Genomic DNA, 15,625 nt, shown 5'->3' with positions numbered 1-15,625 from the left:
AAATACAAAAAAAGTTTGGGTATGTAGCTCAGTGGTGTAGTGCTCAATCCCCAGTACCAAAAAAACCCCCACAATCTCAATATTGTAAAGATGCCATATTGCCCAAATTTCCTCATAGGCTTATTAGATTTTAATCAGAATAAGAGGATTACAGAATTTCTTATAGAACATGACAAAAATTGTGTAATCTTTATCTGGAAAGAACTAGCAAGCAGGATTAGGTAAAACCAATTTTAAACAAAAGCACAATTAGAGAGATCAGCCCCATCATGAAGACTATACCATAAGAGCCTGTATGGGAAGGCACAGAGCACTTTCTCACACTGGGTTTCATGTTCTGAAAATATGATTTTGCTAAACCTTTATCCCAGTAATTGTGTAATCTGCAATTATATAATAATTTCTGTAATTATTAGTGGAGTATCCACCCCTACTGCAGCACAAAAATGTAAGCTTCAAGAAAGTGTTTTCCAGGACCCACTGGCAGGCATATAGATAGTGAGCCATGTCCAGAGGTAATGAGTATTATGCAATCAGATACTCTCACACACTGACGGCTCAAGGATGAAAAGAACATCACTATGTTGGGCAGCCTGGCAATTAGTTACAAAATCTTAAGTGGGCATTTCTTCTGAGTGACTATACACTTTCAGAAACTTATATTGAGGAGATAAGTTGTTTTACCTAATAGATTTTATATAAGGCTACCTATTATAATGTGTTTTCCACAATTAAAAGCTAGACCTAATATGTCTACTTACAGGTTGGATCTGACAATGACATTTAGAGAAAAGTTGTTTATATAAAAAGTGGTTGCTACAGTGAAAGAAATTCCAGCAAAGAAACTGATTTATACACAGAGTATGAATACAGCTACATTTTAAAGACAATCAGAAACTCCCAAATCTTTGCCCTAAATAGAAAATGGAAGAATACACTATAATATACTTTATCTATCTTACTTTAATTAGTATTTATAAATACAACCTAAGTCTTCCAGGGGGTAAAGTTGTTATATTTATGAATCCAGGAAGCAGTAACTCTGGTAAGGAGTACTGAGAAAAATGACATTTCATCTATCTCTTTCTCACCTTGTGAGAAATCTATTGCAGATTAACATAATTAACATAGATTCCCAGCCTTAACAGGTTACATTCATTACAGCAAAAATATCTGAGATATCATCTTTGACACTCTGAAAAATACCAGCCATTAACAATCCCTAAATGACAACAGAGAGCCAAGAGATTGAGAAATCCACTGAGCCTGGCCTTTTTAAAAATAAGTTTGTCCTATAGTTCTGTGTAGAAATGTAGCAAAAGTGCAATTGTTGGGATCAAAACAAAGGGATAATCCCTATAGCCGTAGCTAGCCAGGAGGCTGAGGCAGAAGATCACATGAGTCCAAGGGTTCTAGACCAGCCAGAGCGTAAGCCCCCAGACCCCCTTCTCAATAGCAAAAAGCAAAACAAAATAGGATGGCTCTTAATATTAGGAAGCTCCTATATTTTATCTGTGTAGGCAGATAAAATATGTTCCAAATCTCTATACATTTAGAAGGCACTGGAGTGCTGTTTACTTGGCAGCATAAGCATAAGGAAGATCAGAGGTCAAGTAAATTACACTACTACCATCAGTTATGTGAACAACAGAAGAAATACAAACAACAGAAATGTTGTAAAACTTAATTTTAATTTGTTAGGCAATGTTTTACCAATATTACAAACCAAAATCAGAATAAGGCAAATACAACAGAAAGAAATTCTAAATTCAAGTATGTTAGGTAGTTTAACCATGTGTAAAAGATTAGTAAAAGTAAGATAAAACTAGAATTCATCTGTATATACTAAAGCCTACACTGTTATATACTAGCTAATGATGGATTCTGGTTTGTTATAGGAGAAAGGAAACATCAAAGACTTATTAATTAGTTCCCTCTTCAAGAAATACTTAGTAAGACCGGGATTACTCACGTGATATCCCTGCGTTGATAGCAGCCCTGAAGCAGACAGGCAATCAGGTCACTGATAAACTCCGCGTCATCTCTGTGAAGGGCTGCCTCTAACTCCTGAAGAAAAGGGGAGAGGGGGGAAGAGATATCAAATACAGAGATCAAAATCCACCTGCCCCTTCCTACCACCGACATCACAGATCCCAATCAACAGAATGGTCAATGGAGCAATAAGGCTTGCTATAAATCAATTCTGCCCTTCTTTCCATATTACTACTAAAAGAGCAAAGGGAGTTTTAGCTTTCTGGTTTCCTATGGGAGTTACTTCTCTCACTGATCCTTACCAGGTTCCATTCCTTTATCTGTGTACTGGAAGAAATATGCATACTTCGTTTTTACTTTTTATTTATTTTTATGTGGTGCTAGGCAAGCGCTCTATCACTGAGCTACAACTGCAGCCCCTGCACACTGAGGATCATGTAATTGATTACAAAGTATTCCTCATTTATTTAACAGTTTTAATAGATAAACTACTTGCAACAACTTTAAAGAACCACGGTATTTAGAGGAAAGGGGCCAGGGGGAAGGGAGGAGGAGAAAGAAAGGAAAAATATAAGAGAATGACACTGACTAAATTATATTATTACATCAAGTGCATGTATAAATGTCACGATGAATTCCACTGTTATGTATAATTATAATGCACCTATAAAAATATGGGGGAAAGAAAGAACCACTGTATTTTGAACTAAACAGCACTGGGAGGAAGCAATATGACAATTTTTATTGTGAGTACACTTATACCTACATGAGATTGCTAGAACCAAGATTAATCTTACATCATCTGGAGAAAAATGAGGTAATGTCTGTTGATGGTCTAATGCTAGGTAAGATGTAGTTGCTTTCCTTGGGTTCAGGTTGATACTGTTTAAGACTTGGCTATCTCAGCACAGTAGTATAAATAAGATTAGTGGGGCTGGGGATGTGGCTCAAGCGGTAGCTCGCTCGCCTGGCATGCGTGCGGCCCGGGTTCGATCCTCAGCACCACATACAAACAAAGATGTTGTGTCCGCCGAGAACTAAAAAAAAATAAATATTAAAAAATTCTCTCTCTCTCTCTCTTTAAAAAAAAAAAAAAGATTAGTTAAAAGGGCCACTGGACAAAAAGTAACAGTGGGAATCTTAAGGGGCTTCTATTTCTCATCAGCCTCTCAAAATACACATTTTCTGAGGGGACGTAATACATTGTAAGTCACCTTAGAACATATACAACTGCATTCTTTCAACCAGAATGCTCTCCACCTTCCTCATACAACCATTTCATAGGAAGTCTGCGTATAGCTGACTAGGTCATAACCAGATCTATAATCCACAGAAAAACCAAACTTTCAATAATGTTATTAATGGTTCTGAAAGTATGGAATACAACTTCTGATATAAACACCAATTATATGATACTGAATTAAAGACAATAATCTGTTTCTAGTATCAAAATAAAAGTTCTTAATTTACTGAATTATTCCATTTGTTAATTTTTCTTTTAAAAAATCCCTCAAGTTTAGAAATCCTCATTCCAAAAACTTCACAGCATAAAACAATTGCTAAGTGTACTAATTGACACAGGCTATAAAATACGCTGAATACTTCAAGTGTAAAGGAAGATGCCCTGCACTGCCTTGACAGCTCATGTAGATGATACTCAAAATACAAAGACAGGGCCAGGGATATAGCTTCACTGGCAAACTGCTTGCAAAAACAAAACAAACAAACAAATGAAACCCCCCCACACACACACCCAAAGATAAGGTTCACCAAGCTGAAAAGATTTTGCTTGTCTTAAATATAAACTTGGAAATTGCTAGCACATTTATGGCAATGGTTCTTTTCTACATTCTAATTAGTGGTAATCCAGATAAATAAGAAATCCTGGGGCTGGGGATACAGCTCAGTTTGTAGAGTGCTTGCCTCTACAATCCCCAGCACCACGCCCCAAAAAGAAAGAAAGAAATCCTACCAACAAAAGATAACAAGCATCTAAGCTATAATTAGTCAGAATTCAGGGCTGGGGATGTGGCTCAAGTGGTAGCACGCTCGCCTGGCATGCGTGCGGCCCAGGTTCGATCCTCAGCACCACATACAAACAAAGATGTTGTGTTCGCCAAAAAACTAAAAAATAAAATATTTTAAAAAAAAAGAATTCAGTCACCATCAACTATTTACTGGGGCCCCACCCAGTTTAGATAGGAAAGATAAAGTGAAAGACCCAGTGATACAAAAAATTAAAACAGGGCTGGGGATATGGCTCAAGCAGTATCGTGCTCGCCTGGCATGCGCGCGGCCCGGGTTTGATCCTCAGCACCACATACCAACAAAGATGTTGTGTCCGCCGAGAACTAAAAAAATAAATGAATATTAAAAATTCTCTCTCTCTCTCTCTCCTCTCTCACTCTCTCTTTAAAAAAAAAAAAAGTCATTATACTATGAGGTACAGAAAAGGTGCCATGGGTGCTAGAGAATTGAGAAGAAGAAAACTGCTTCTGGTTGAGGGAAGCCTGAGCAATTTCATGAAGATGGAGTGACTTGAGGTGGGAAAACTGTGACACAATGTTGAGACTGAACAAATCAGAGGAAGGGAAGGACAGGATAGAAGGCACCAGGAGGGTGTTAGGTTTGGTTTAACTATTCCATAGGTGATGTGAAAGGGAAGTAATGCAAGCAAGATGTACAGAGGATAATGAGTAGTGGGCTAATGGATTTGGCCTTTCTTTGGAAGACAATGGAAACCCACTAGCTTATTTTTATAGAGGAGAGGCACAGGGAGACTAATTTAGCTGAAGTGTACACAAGATGAATTCCAGCAGCAGCTAGTGGGAGGTGAGATGTCAGCACAGGCAACAGTTCAGGAAAAAGCTTCTGAAGGACTCACTGAACAAGAAAACAAGCAGGAGGGAGAAACAGGCAATCAAAATCCGAGAGAAATAAATGAGACCAAGGCAAGGGAAGACTCAAACAGCTCATATTTTCAGTCTGGTCACTGGGCAAGACTCCAAAGTAAACAGCAATTATAACAGAAGCTAAGTCCTTGAAGCAAAAAGCCCCAGGCCACCCTGTTTGACAGGTAAGTCAGAATGCAGGAGCTGAAAGGTAAATTACAGATCATATTTCATCTCTCTCAATTTAAAGATAAAGAAATGAGGTCCAGAAAGGTTAACTGACTTGCCCAAGGGCAGTCAGCAAATCAGTGACAGAGTCAAAGTCAGGTCACCCAGGAGCCAGGTCACTGGATGCCTTGTTCCTCCCACAAAAAGCTGGTACCCACTGAATAACATTCTCTCTTCTAGAAAAGCCCGATGGCTTCAAAAATTACACTAATCCCTGCAGACACAAACTCTGCTAAGTCTTCACATTTACCTTTCTCTTACCTAGAAATCCCTTCCCTGTGCCAAACCATACTGTGGTCCTTCACATGGAAGACTTTTAATTTACAACATCTTCCACTTTGCTGTTTTTTCAGCCATGATGCTATCACTGCAGTATCTACATACAGTCACACACTGCTTTATGGGTCCCTGTCCCAGACCTTTCTCCACCAGGATGAATTAAAAGCACAATATGATTCTTGAATGAAGGTGTTGTGGGTGGCACTAACTGATACCAAATTAAATGATAAAGAAGGCCACACTGGGAGGGCATTACTGATTGACACTTAGAAATCACTTCTGTTCTGTGGTAAGCAATTAAGAACACAAATTCTATAAAACAATCAATACAGAGTAGAAGGCAAAAATCTACATTACATTTTTTAGCTGAAGTGAGATTTCTAAGAAATCTAAATCCCTTTCTCTTCCATCTCTGACTTCTGCCTATAGATATCCTCTTCTGGCTACCTCTCCCTAGCACTGTCACTGTTATTAGAAGTAGAGTCTAGTTGGAATATTGTCTTCTGTCTTCACAAGCTGCTTATGGGAAAGTGCTGTTTGCGTCTCTGTGGTCCTATGCATAACACAGAATTTAGCAAACAGTATGAAGTATATGGCAAATAATTCACCCAAAACATATAGCTCACTCACTATATTCTGAACACTAGGAATATGAAGGTGAATAAGAGGGAAGAGGGAGACAGAAGGAGGAGGATTGGAGAAAAGAAGAAAGAAAAAGAAAAAATTCTAAGTGTGTGTAAGGCAGAAACAACAAAAAAAGTGCCAAAATATAAGCCCAGAATGGGAAAATTTCCCCCCCTCTTTTTGTGTTCACTGCTGTCTCCTCAGCAGCTAAAATAGTACCTCATGGTAGCTATTTCTTGGCTGGATAAATAGCAAATAATTATAAGACACTATGATAAATACTATATTAAATATACCAAGTGATATGGAGGCAAAGAGGAAAATGAAGGGTGAGTCTTTGCCTGAGAGGTTAAAACTGGCACAGAACCCTTAAGGGAAGAGTAACAGGTAGTGAGAAAGAGCTGGTAAGAGTTCATGGCATGAGTGGGAAGTACCAACTGCTTCCCAAAGTGCAGATGGTGCCAAGAATGTTTGATGAGGATGGCTCTTCCTTGAAAACCACAGCAGAGCATGGACTTTACTCCTCTATGCAATTGAGCGTGAAGGGGGAGAGTGACATGACCAGGTTTCTCTCTGTCTCAGAATAGTAGTCTGAGAACAGTGCGCAGGAATGACCAGGAAGAATACTGGAGGTGGGCACCATGTGGCAGCAACACTAACACATGGAAGAACCTCAGGCCCCACAACTGACTTATGCAAATTGGAACCAGTTAACAAGAGTCCCGTGATTCCTACGCATAAATAATTTGGAAGGTGCATCTACAGGATATGCCCTTCATTTGGAAGATAATAGGTCAGAGTCAGCTAGCTGTAAAGCAGCTGTGAGAACAGAGAAAGACATGAAGATATGTGAAGTCTGGTTTTTTTTTTTTTTTTAATGTTGGTTGTTCAAAACATTACATAGTTCTTGATATATCATATTTCACATTTTGATTCAAGCGGGTTATGAACTCCCATTTTACCCCGTATACAGCTTGCAGAATCACATCAGTTACACTTCATTGCTTTACATATTGATAAACTCATGTCTGTTGTATTCTGCTGCCTTTCCTATCCTCTACTATCCCCCCTCCCCTCCCCTCCCCTCCCCTCCCCTCCCCTCTTCTCTCTCTACCCCCACTACTGTAATTCATTCCTCCCCCTTGTACTGTTTTTCCCTTTCCCCTCACTTCCTCTTGTATGTAATTTTGTATAACCCTGAGGGTCTCCTTCCATTTCCATGCAATTTCCCTTCTCTCTCCCTTTCCCTCCCACCTCTCATCCTTGTTTAATGTTGGTCTTCTTCTCGTGCTCTTCTTCCCTAGTCTGTTCTTAGTTACTCTCCTTATATCAAAGGAGACATTTGGCATTTGTTTTTTAGGGCTTAGCTAGCTTCGCTTAGCATAATCTGCTCTAATGCCATCCATTTCCCACCAAATTCTATGATTTTGTCATTTTTTACTGCAGAGTAATACTCCATTGTGTATAAATGCCACATTTTTTTTTTTTTATCCATTCGTCTATTGAAGGGCATCTAGGTTGATTCCACAGTCTTGCTATTGTGAATTGTGCTGCTATGAACATCGATGTAGCAGTGTCCCTGTAGCATGCTCTTTTTAGGTCTTTAGGGAATAGAAGTCTGGTTTTTAATGAACAAAAGAAACATAATACCAACAGAAATGGAAAAAAAAAAAAACAGAGCTTCAGAATGTTATAGGTAAATAAAATGTACTGAAATGAGATAATCTGCAAATCAACTTAATTTCGGCAATAAAGACTCTGAATTAAATCTTTACATTGTAACTCCCAACATAAGCTAATGCCCCTTGTTTTCCTAAAAAGTTACATTATTTTATGATTATGTCATGGAGAGGAGTTCAGTTATGGAAATCCGTAGAATTCAGAGTTCATGCCTCTAGCTCTAAATCCTGTTGAGATATATTAAAACAATGTGCCAGGTATAGTGGTGCATACCTATAATCCCAGCATCTTGGGAGGCTGAGGCAGGAGGATCTCGAATTTAAAGACAGCTTCAGCAGTTTAGCAAGACCCTAAACAACGTAGTGATACACTGTCCAAAAAAATAAAAAGGGCTAGGGATGTGGCTCAGTGGTTAAGCACCCCTGGAGGTATATAGGTAAACCACTCAACTATCTACTTTAAATACAAGATTAGAGGGGGAAGGAAGAGAAGAAAGTGGGTAGTACTAAGGATTGAAATAGAGAAAACTATGTTTCGTTCATTTTTTGAATGTGTCAAAATGAGTCCCACTAATTGATTATGATTATAATGCATTTAAAAAACACAAGATAAATTGTCACTGGTGGAAGAGTGGGTCACGTCCACCTTAAAAAACTAAGTCACCAGCCACGGTGGTACATGAATGTCTGTGACTTTGAAGGCTGAAGCAACAGGATCACAAACTCAAAAGTCATCCTCAGCAACTTATCAAGAAAGACAAAGTCTCAAAACAAAAAGAAAACAACAACAACAAAAAAACCCCAGGATCTCTGGGCTCAATCCCTAATACTAAAAGAATAATGTCTTTCTAACCATAAATCTTTTTAGAATTCAGTGATAATATAAATTCACATAAAATTCTGGTGAGAATGCTCTACAAATAGTATCAACTACATATGTCCTTTCATTACTGTCCCCCCTCCAAAAGTTCCCAAATAGAATTTCAGACTATTGGAGCTAACGAGGACCTTCAATAACAAGAAAAAAACTAAGATTTATAAAAGTTAAGAGTTTCAGGCCTAAAAGGTAAACTGTGTTTAAAACCAAATTTTATTTAAATATAAATTATGGACTTTGAAACTCAAAATTAAGAACAGCTTGCTAACCTTACATAATAGAAATCAAAGTTAGTAAATCAAATGCAATTAAACTGTTTCTTTCCAAGTCTAAAAACTGTTTATCTTATATGCCCACAGAAGTACAGAATATAATACTGGTAATCAGAGGTGTGGGGAAGGTTGGTCACTGGGTACCAAGTTAGATAAAAGGAACAAGTTCAGGTGTTCTATTGTAAGCAGGGTTAACTACAGTTAACAATAACTGGTATTTCAAAATAGCTAGTAGATTCACTGCAGTGTAGCTCAATATTAGAGCACACACTTTTAGCATGTGCAAAGGGTTCAATTTCCTGCATGGGGTGGCAAATTTATAGTCTTAGCTTAAAAGCTAACACAGCCCAGGTGAAGTGGAGCATGCCTATAATCCCAGCGTCTCAGGAGGCTGAGGCAAAAGAATGGCAAGTTCAAAGCCAGTCTCACCAATGGTGAGGCACTGCGTTACTCAGTGTTGGGGGTGTGGATCAGTGGTTGAATGTCCCTGACTTCAATTCCACAGTACCAAAAACAAAAACCAAAAAGGCTAACACAGCAGTCATAGAAAATAATATTTTAACAATTGGATTCTGAGTATTTTACACAAACAACAAATATCTGAGGTGATGGATATGCTGATTAACAGATTTTGATCATATACAACATATACACATGTATCTAAATATCACATTGTGGGCTAGGGTTGTGGCTCGGTGGAAGTGTGCTTGCCATGCATGTGTGGGGCACTGGGTTTGATCCTCAGCACCACATAAATAAACGTGTTGTGTCCATCTACAACTAAAAAAATTGTTTTAATAGCCACACTGTATCGTCTAAATCAGTATAAGCCGAAAACAATAAGGGGTTGGGGGTTCAGCTCAGTGGTAGAGTGCTTGCCTACCATGTATGTGTAAGGCCCTGAGTTTGATCCCTAGTACCACAAAAAAATAAATTAATTAAAAATAAAACTTTTAAAAATATATGCTCATTGGTTGAATTAATAATTTGTACATCAAATCTTCATTTATTTGTTAGATCTGAGGTAGTTTTTTAAGTTGTATCTGGATTTTTAAAAAATTCTTATAAGCAGTGGGAGAGAGGAGACTGGGTGACAGAAAAGCACAAAAGAGCTATACTAGTGACATTATAATTGCTATTTAGAAACAGTTTTCACAGATAATTATTTTTATATTACTTTTTAAAATACTTTCCAGTTGTCAATGGACCTTTATTTTATTTATATATACTCTGTGCTGAGAATCGAACCCAGCGCCTCACACATGCTAGGCAAGTGCTCTACAACTGAGCCACAACCCCAGCCCAATTTTATTACTTTTAAATGAATAAAACAAAACACTTGAGACCAATGATAAAACTGTCCACCAAGGATTATGATTAATAAAATCTGTTAGCCTGAGATATAAAACATAAAAGAGAAGGAAAAATATGTTTTACCATGTTTTCTGCCTGTCTTAGTAACCAGGCTTCACTGCCGATTCTACTTTTCTTGGTATTATTAGCAAAAACTGGGAGCGAACATCCCAAGCTCAGTAAGAAATACAAAGAGTGACTACCTTGTTCAACCCCAACTGTGGAAGGTAAGTTAAGTGGGTATGGTAACAGACTTTTCCCCAGTAAACCTAGGTTTGCTTTATCAAGCAAAACCATGACCTAGTAAGTTGGCAAATGGGCAAAGTTATTATAAGTGTACAGTAAAAACTGCTAGAGAAGCCTGGGGCTGTGGCTCAATGGTAGCGCACTTGCCTGGCATGTGTAAGGCACTGGATTCAATTCTCAGCACCTCATATAAATAAATATGACTATCAACAACTTAAAAAAGTTTTAAAAAAATGCTGGAGAACTGAACAGGCCTAAATTGTCTCTCAAATGACCCCAAAATTGAGAGGCATTCTTGATAGGCTCTTTCCCCTGCCTATCATCCCTGGGACACACTAACTAACTCATAAAGTCAGTTTAAAAAAAAAATGTTTGAGTTTTAAAGCCCCCCACCCCCCCCAAAAAAAAACTGGGGCTCGAACACAGAAGCATTCTACCACTAAGCTACACCCTCAGCCCTATTTATTTTGAGACAGGATCATTGTAAAATGTGATCCTCCTGCCTCAGCCTCCCAAGTTGCTGAGACTGCATGTGTGAACCACTGTGCCTGGCTCAAAATTCACTTTAAAGTATAACTCTATATGATATTTTAACATATTATAAGCTATGTGGAAAAGCCACCAAAAAATATACAAGCCCAAGCTAACTTCTGATGTGTCAGTGAAAGTTTCCTCTCTAGCTAGAGCTCATCAGAATCTAAAACTCAGAATCATTATAACTTATTATAACCCAGAGCAGGTAATGAAGCTCAAACAGCTAAGCTGCTTCTCTTTTCTCCTTAGTTAACTGTATCTGTATGTACCAAATGGGTGAGCAAAGTTATAGTAATAATGCAAGCCTGTTAAGTTTTTTCCACCCTGCAGTGAAATATCCAATAAGAATGTAGTAGGAAAGCAGCAAAGAAATAAAGAAACAGGAAAGCAATTTTCATCCTTTTATTTTATTTACATTTTTTTTTAGTTGTAGCCGGACACAATACCTTTATTTCACTTATTTATTTATATTTTTTAAATATATATTTTTTAGTTTTAGGTGAGCACAATATTTTTATTTTGTTTCTATGTGGTGCTGAGAATGGAACCCAGTGCCTCACGCATGCTAGGCTAGCACGCTACCACTTGAGCCACCATCCCAGCCCCAATTTTCATAGCTGACTAATCAATTAAAATTTCTCATCAGTTTAATAAACAGAGTTTCAGAAATCTGACAGCTGAGTACAGTGGCACATACCTATAATCACAGCAACTTGGGAGGCTGATGCAGGAGGATCACAAGTTTGAGGCTAGCCTGAACAACTTGAGACTACCTCAAAAAATCTTAAAGTGGGGTGGGTCTGGGGATGTATTTCAGTGGTAGAGTGCCCTGGGGTTCAATCTGCATACTGGGAGGGAGGGAGGGAAGGAAGGAAGGAGAGAGAAAAATCTAGAGATCTGTTTCACAACAATATGAATATACTACTGAAACCCTACTAAAACTGGCACTATTTAACTCTACACCTAAAAATAGTTAACGGATAAACCATTGTTTATAATTTTTGTTTTATATTTTCCTCACATTAGAAGTTGTCCATCTGCAATGGTTGCTGGGATGATTAAATGAGGCAATAATATTCCCAGCATACATGGTAAGTGCTGTATTAAATATCAATAACTATTTCATTTTCCTTACAATGATACTTTGTGGGAAAAGAGCAAAGACTAAAAAGATACAAGTGTTCTTTCCCAAATTCACAAGTTTTTGAATAGCAATTCAAATTCTCCTACTGAGTTCATGCGCAAATAAAACTGTCTCCAAAGAACTACTTGGAAATCCAGGTTCTTCAAAGCTTTACTACTTAAGGTTCAACCCAAAGCTTAAGTCTTAGACTAAAGGCAATGAGGGACCCTCCTAAAGATCTCCGCCCCAACCTTTCTTTCTCTTCTCACTTTCTCTCCTCCCCTTTTGTATTTTCCTTTCACTGTGAGCATTGAACTGTGAGCACAGAAATCTGAACTTTGCCAAGATGCTCAGGGACAGAAGAGAAAAGAGAAAGAAAATAGCAGAAAAGGCAGCAGATCAACGAAGAGAAGGGAGACCCTGTTCGCACTGCCTCTCTGCAACTTCAGAGTAGCTGAAAAGGAGTAACAGGATTTGCCCCCTTGCAGCTGGCATCACAGCTCATTAGGGAAAAGCCTGCTAAACGTCCCCCCACCTTCTCCACCCTGGTGAACAAATCTTTGCAGTCCTGCATTGGAACTGGGGAAGAGCTCAAACTGAGCAAGGGGACTAGCCCCACCTCTCCTAGGCAATGAGAAGGAGCAGAATAGAGGGCGCTTAGCATATATTTTAAAAGTGTTTGCAACTGTTCACTTTAAAAAGTCCTGCCTGCCTAATAAATGAAGATAAATTCCAAGCTAAAGGCAGTCAAATGACACAGGATACTATTAAATTCCTTTAATGTAACCACAGTCACCCACTTCACACATCTTTGCTTGGAAAACAAATCAGGTACTTTCTCTTGTATGTCAATTCCTATTCCCTGAAGAACTTCTTTTTAATTTTTTGCTAAAGGAGATAAAGAGAGAAAAAAATTCTTCACTTCCAAGTAAGGATCAAGATCATAGATTTGTACTACTACCATTTAATCACAGTAATTCCTTTGAATTCATTTAGAGAAGGGGGAAAAACGCTTTTAAAATAAAGTCATGTTTGTTGTATTTGATTTTGGAAGAGCCATAAATTTTCCTAATTTTCACAGAACCAACTATAAATGTAGAATGTGGGTCAAAGATCTAGCTTCTGTGTGGGACCAGAACCACACTAACACAAAGGAGATGAAAAGCAGGTGCCTGTGAAGGGCAATCCCAGCTGCTGTCCAAGTGAGAATGCCTGGAGTGTGGGTTTAGAATGCAGGAAGAAAAAAGCACACTGGCCTCCAGAAGGCACCCCTGAATTTGGCAGCTGATGCTTTCTAACTTGGTATAAATTAATTTAATCCCAAAGGCATGTGCCATGCCAATTTAGACTGCGAAGTATAAATCAGCTGGAGTGGATATAATGGTGAGGGACCTAAAACCAGCTATATAACACTTTCCATTGGCCAAAGGATTTATCCCAGGAGTCTCCAAAGGCTAGCACATTCTGTACTGCTGCTTTGCTGCAACCACACCATTCCTCTCAACATCTCATGAAACAGCTGTGAGCTGTGACACTGACTATGATGCTGTGCAATAACAAAGGGAACCAGATTAGCTCTTTCCCTCAATCTGACCACAACTCTACAATGTCAGGTTAACTGGAAAATACTAGTTAAAATGGCTCCAAAAGGTTAAAAAAAAAAATAAATTCAGAAGCTGCATGGATCTTGTCCCACAAGAAAATACCCATGAAACAAACATTTCCTAAGCACCAAAAAAAGTTGGAAAGCTTCCTACTTACACTGGACAGGCATGGCCATGCAGAGAAGAAACCTGGAAAGACAGGTTGTTCCTGACAGACCATACACAACCTCAGCTATGAGGTCAGGTCATCTAGATTTCATCACTGTGGTCAAGATTTTCCAATTAGGGCATGTGTTCCCTGGGTTCCAGAGTGTGAGCAGGGGCACACAGAAGATCACAGGGCAAAATTGGCACGGCTTCTGGAGAGTCAGTTTTGCCTTTTTTGTTTTTATTATTGGTACTTATTGTTGGGGAGGGTATTTTGAATTAAATATTTGTATGAATTTTAAAGATAAAGCAGGAGATTTTAGAGCACTTATGTTAAGAATTACTCCAGAAAACACCAGGCTTCAAACGTTATACCATAATCACTCTGCCACAATATGCTTGTTACTGGATTACTTGGAAATGGTTCCAGGTACTGAAGAGCCACTGGAGACTTCTGGAAAAAAGAATCAATCAAACCTGAAAAGTTAACCTAGATATTACCTGCAGAACACATTGTCAGGAAGAAAAATAAGATGGTAAGATCCCTAATCTAGTCCTGGGAAAAAGTGAAGTTAATGCTAGACAGATGACAGTGGAAATAGGAAGCATGATATATAAGAAAAAGACTTCAAAAGCAGAGCCAATAGGATTTTACGACTAACAGGAGATGGAATAAAAACGACAAGACAACTAGACAATTTTTAATCCTGCTTTTTAAAAAATGCAGCTGGGTGCAGTAGTGCACACCTGTAATCCCAGTGACTTGAGAAGCTGAGGCAGGAAAATCACAAATTTGAGGTCAGCCTCAGTTACTTGGAGCCACCAAACTCTGTCTAAAAATAAAAGTTAAAAAGGACTGGGGTTGTAGCTCAGTGGTAAAGTGACCCTGGGTTCAATCTCTGGTACTCATCAATCAATCAATTACAGGATAAACAGAAATAAAGAAGATAAGTTAAACAAAAAGATAAGATAAACAGAAATAAGGAAGAGAGTTGGAAGAGGCAACAAAGAGCAATCTGGGTGATGAAATCCTAGAAGTTTCAGGTGGGATGTAATCTTGCAATCTACATCCAGCTGCTCATATTTGCATTGTAGTCTCCCAAGAAACAAAGACTTTAAAAAAAAAAAAAAAAAAAAAAAGCTCAGACAATGGCAGTCTTTTGAGTTTGAGTATCACAGGTTCCCACAATTGGATCACTTCAGTCATTATACCAAATTATAGACATATGGCAGGGGGTGCCACACAACTGAGAAGCAGCCCCAGCTCCTGAAAACATACTACACACCAGGCGTGTCAAGTCCTGGGGGGGTATAAGGAAGAAAAAGGGAGCCCACTCCCAAACAGCATAGAATCTAGAAGTGAAGACAGGCAACATACAACATTATTTTCAATTCAACATGATAAAGTTATAGTCAGAATGCTGCTGCAGAGATGAACAAGGGCCAAAAGACAAAGAGAAGTCAGCAAGTGAATACGAGGAAGATGACAGCGGCAAGGCACTCAGTAAAAGGTAGGTTACTTCTGAGAATGAAATGTTAAAAAATTTTTAAATTAATAGGTCATTGCGAACATGTCCTTAAAGGGGATGTTGGGGCTCTGGCTCCCTTCCTTTCTTCCTCCTCTGGCAGGCCCTTCCACCATGACTTATTGCGACACGGAAGGTCCAGACCAACAGGGTCAAACTACCATAGATAGAAACCTCTAAAACCGGAAGCCCAAATAAACCTTTGTTGATTTATCTTAAGTGTGTTACACAACACAAAGCTAGTGCAAAC

General features: G+C 38.6%; 1 protein-coding gene across 3 annotated transcripts in view; it reads right to left on the bottom strand.

Annotated features, from left to right (window-relative positions):
* Cecr2 (CECR2 histone acetyl-lysine reader) overlaps nt 1-15,625 on the bottom strand; it is a 148,945-nt gene that overhangs the window by 43,018 nt on the left and 90,302 nt on the right. For all 3 annotated transcript variants that reach the window (XM_026413859.2, XM_026413861.2, XM_026413860.2), the window contains exon 2: nt 1,973-2,067. In XM_026413859.2, coding sequence (XP_026269644.1) covers nt 1,973-2,067 — 95 coding nt within the window. The remainder of the gene's footprint in view (nt 1-1,972; nt 2,068-15,625) is intronic.

Source organism: Urocitellus parryii, chromosome 5, assembly GCF_045843805.1.
Source record: "Urocitellus parryii isolate mUroPar1 chromosome 5, mUroPar1.hap1, whole genome shotgun sequence".
In the NCBI taxonomy this organism is placed as follows: domain Eukaryota; kingdom Metazoa; phylum Chordata; class Mammalia; order Rodentia; family Sciuridae; genus Urocitellus; species Urocitellus parryii.
The sequence above is the reverse complement of the archived record's forward strand: the minus strand, read 5'-3'. Positions and strand labels throughout refer to the sequence as shown.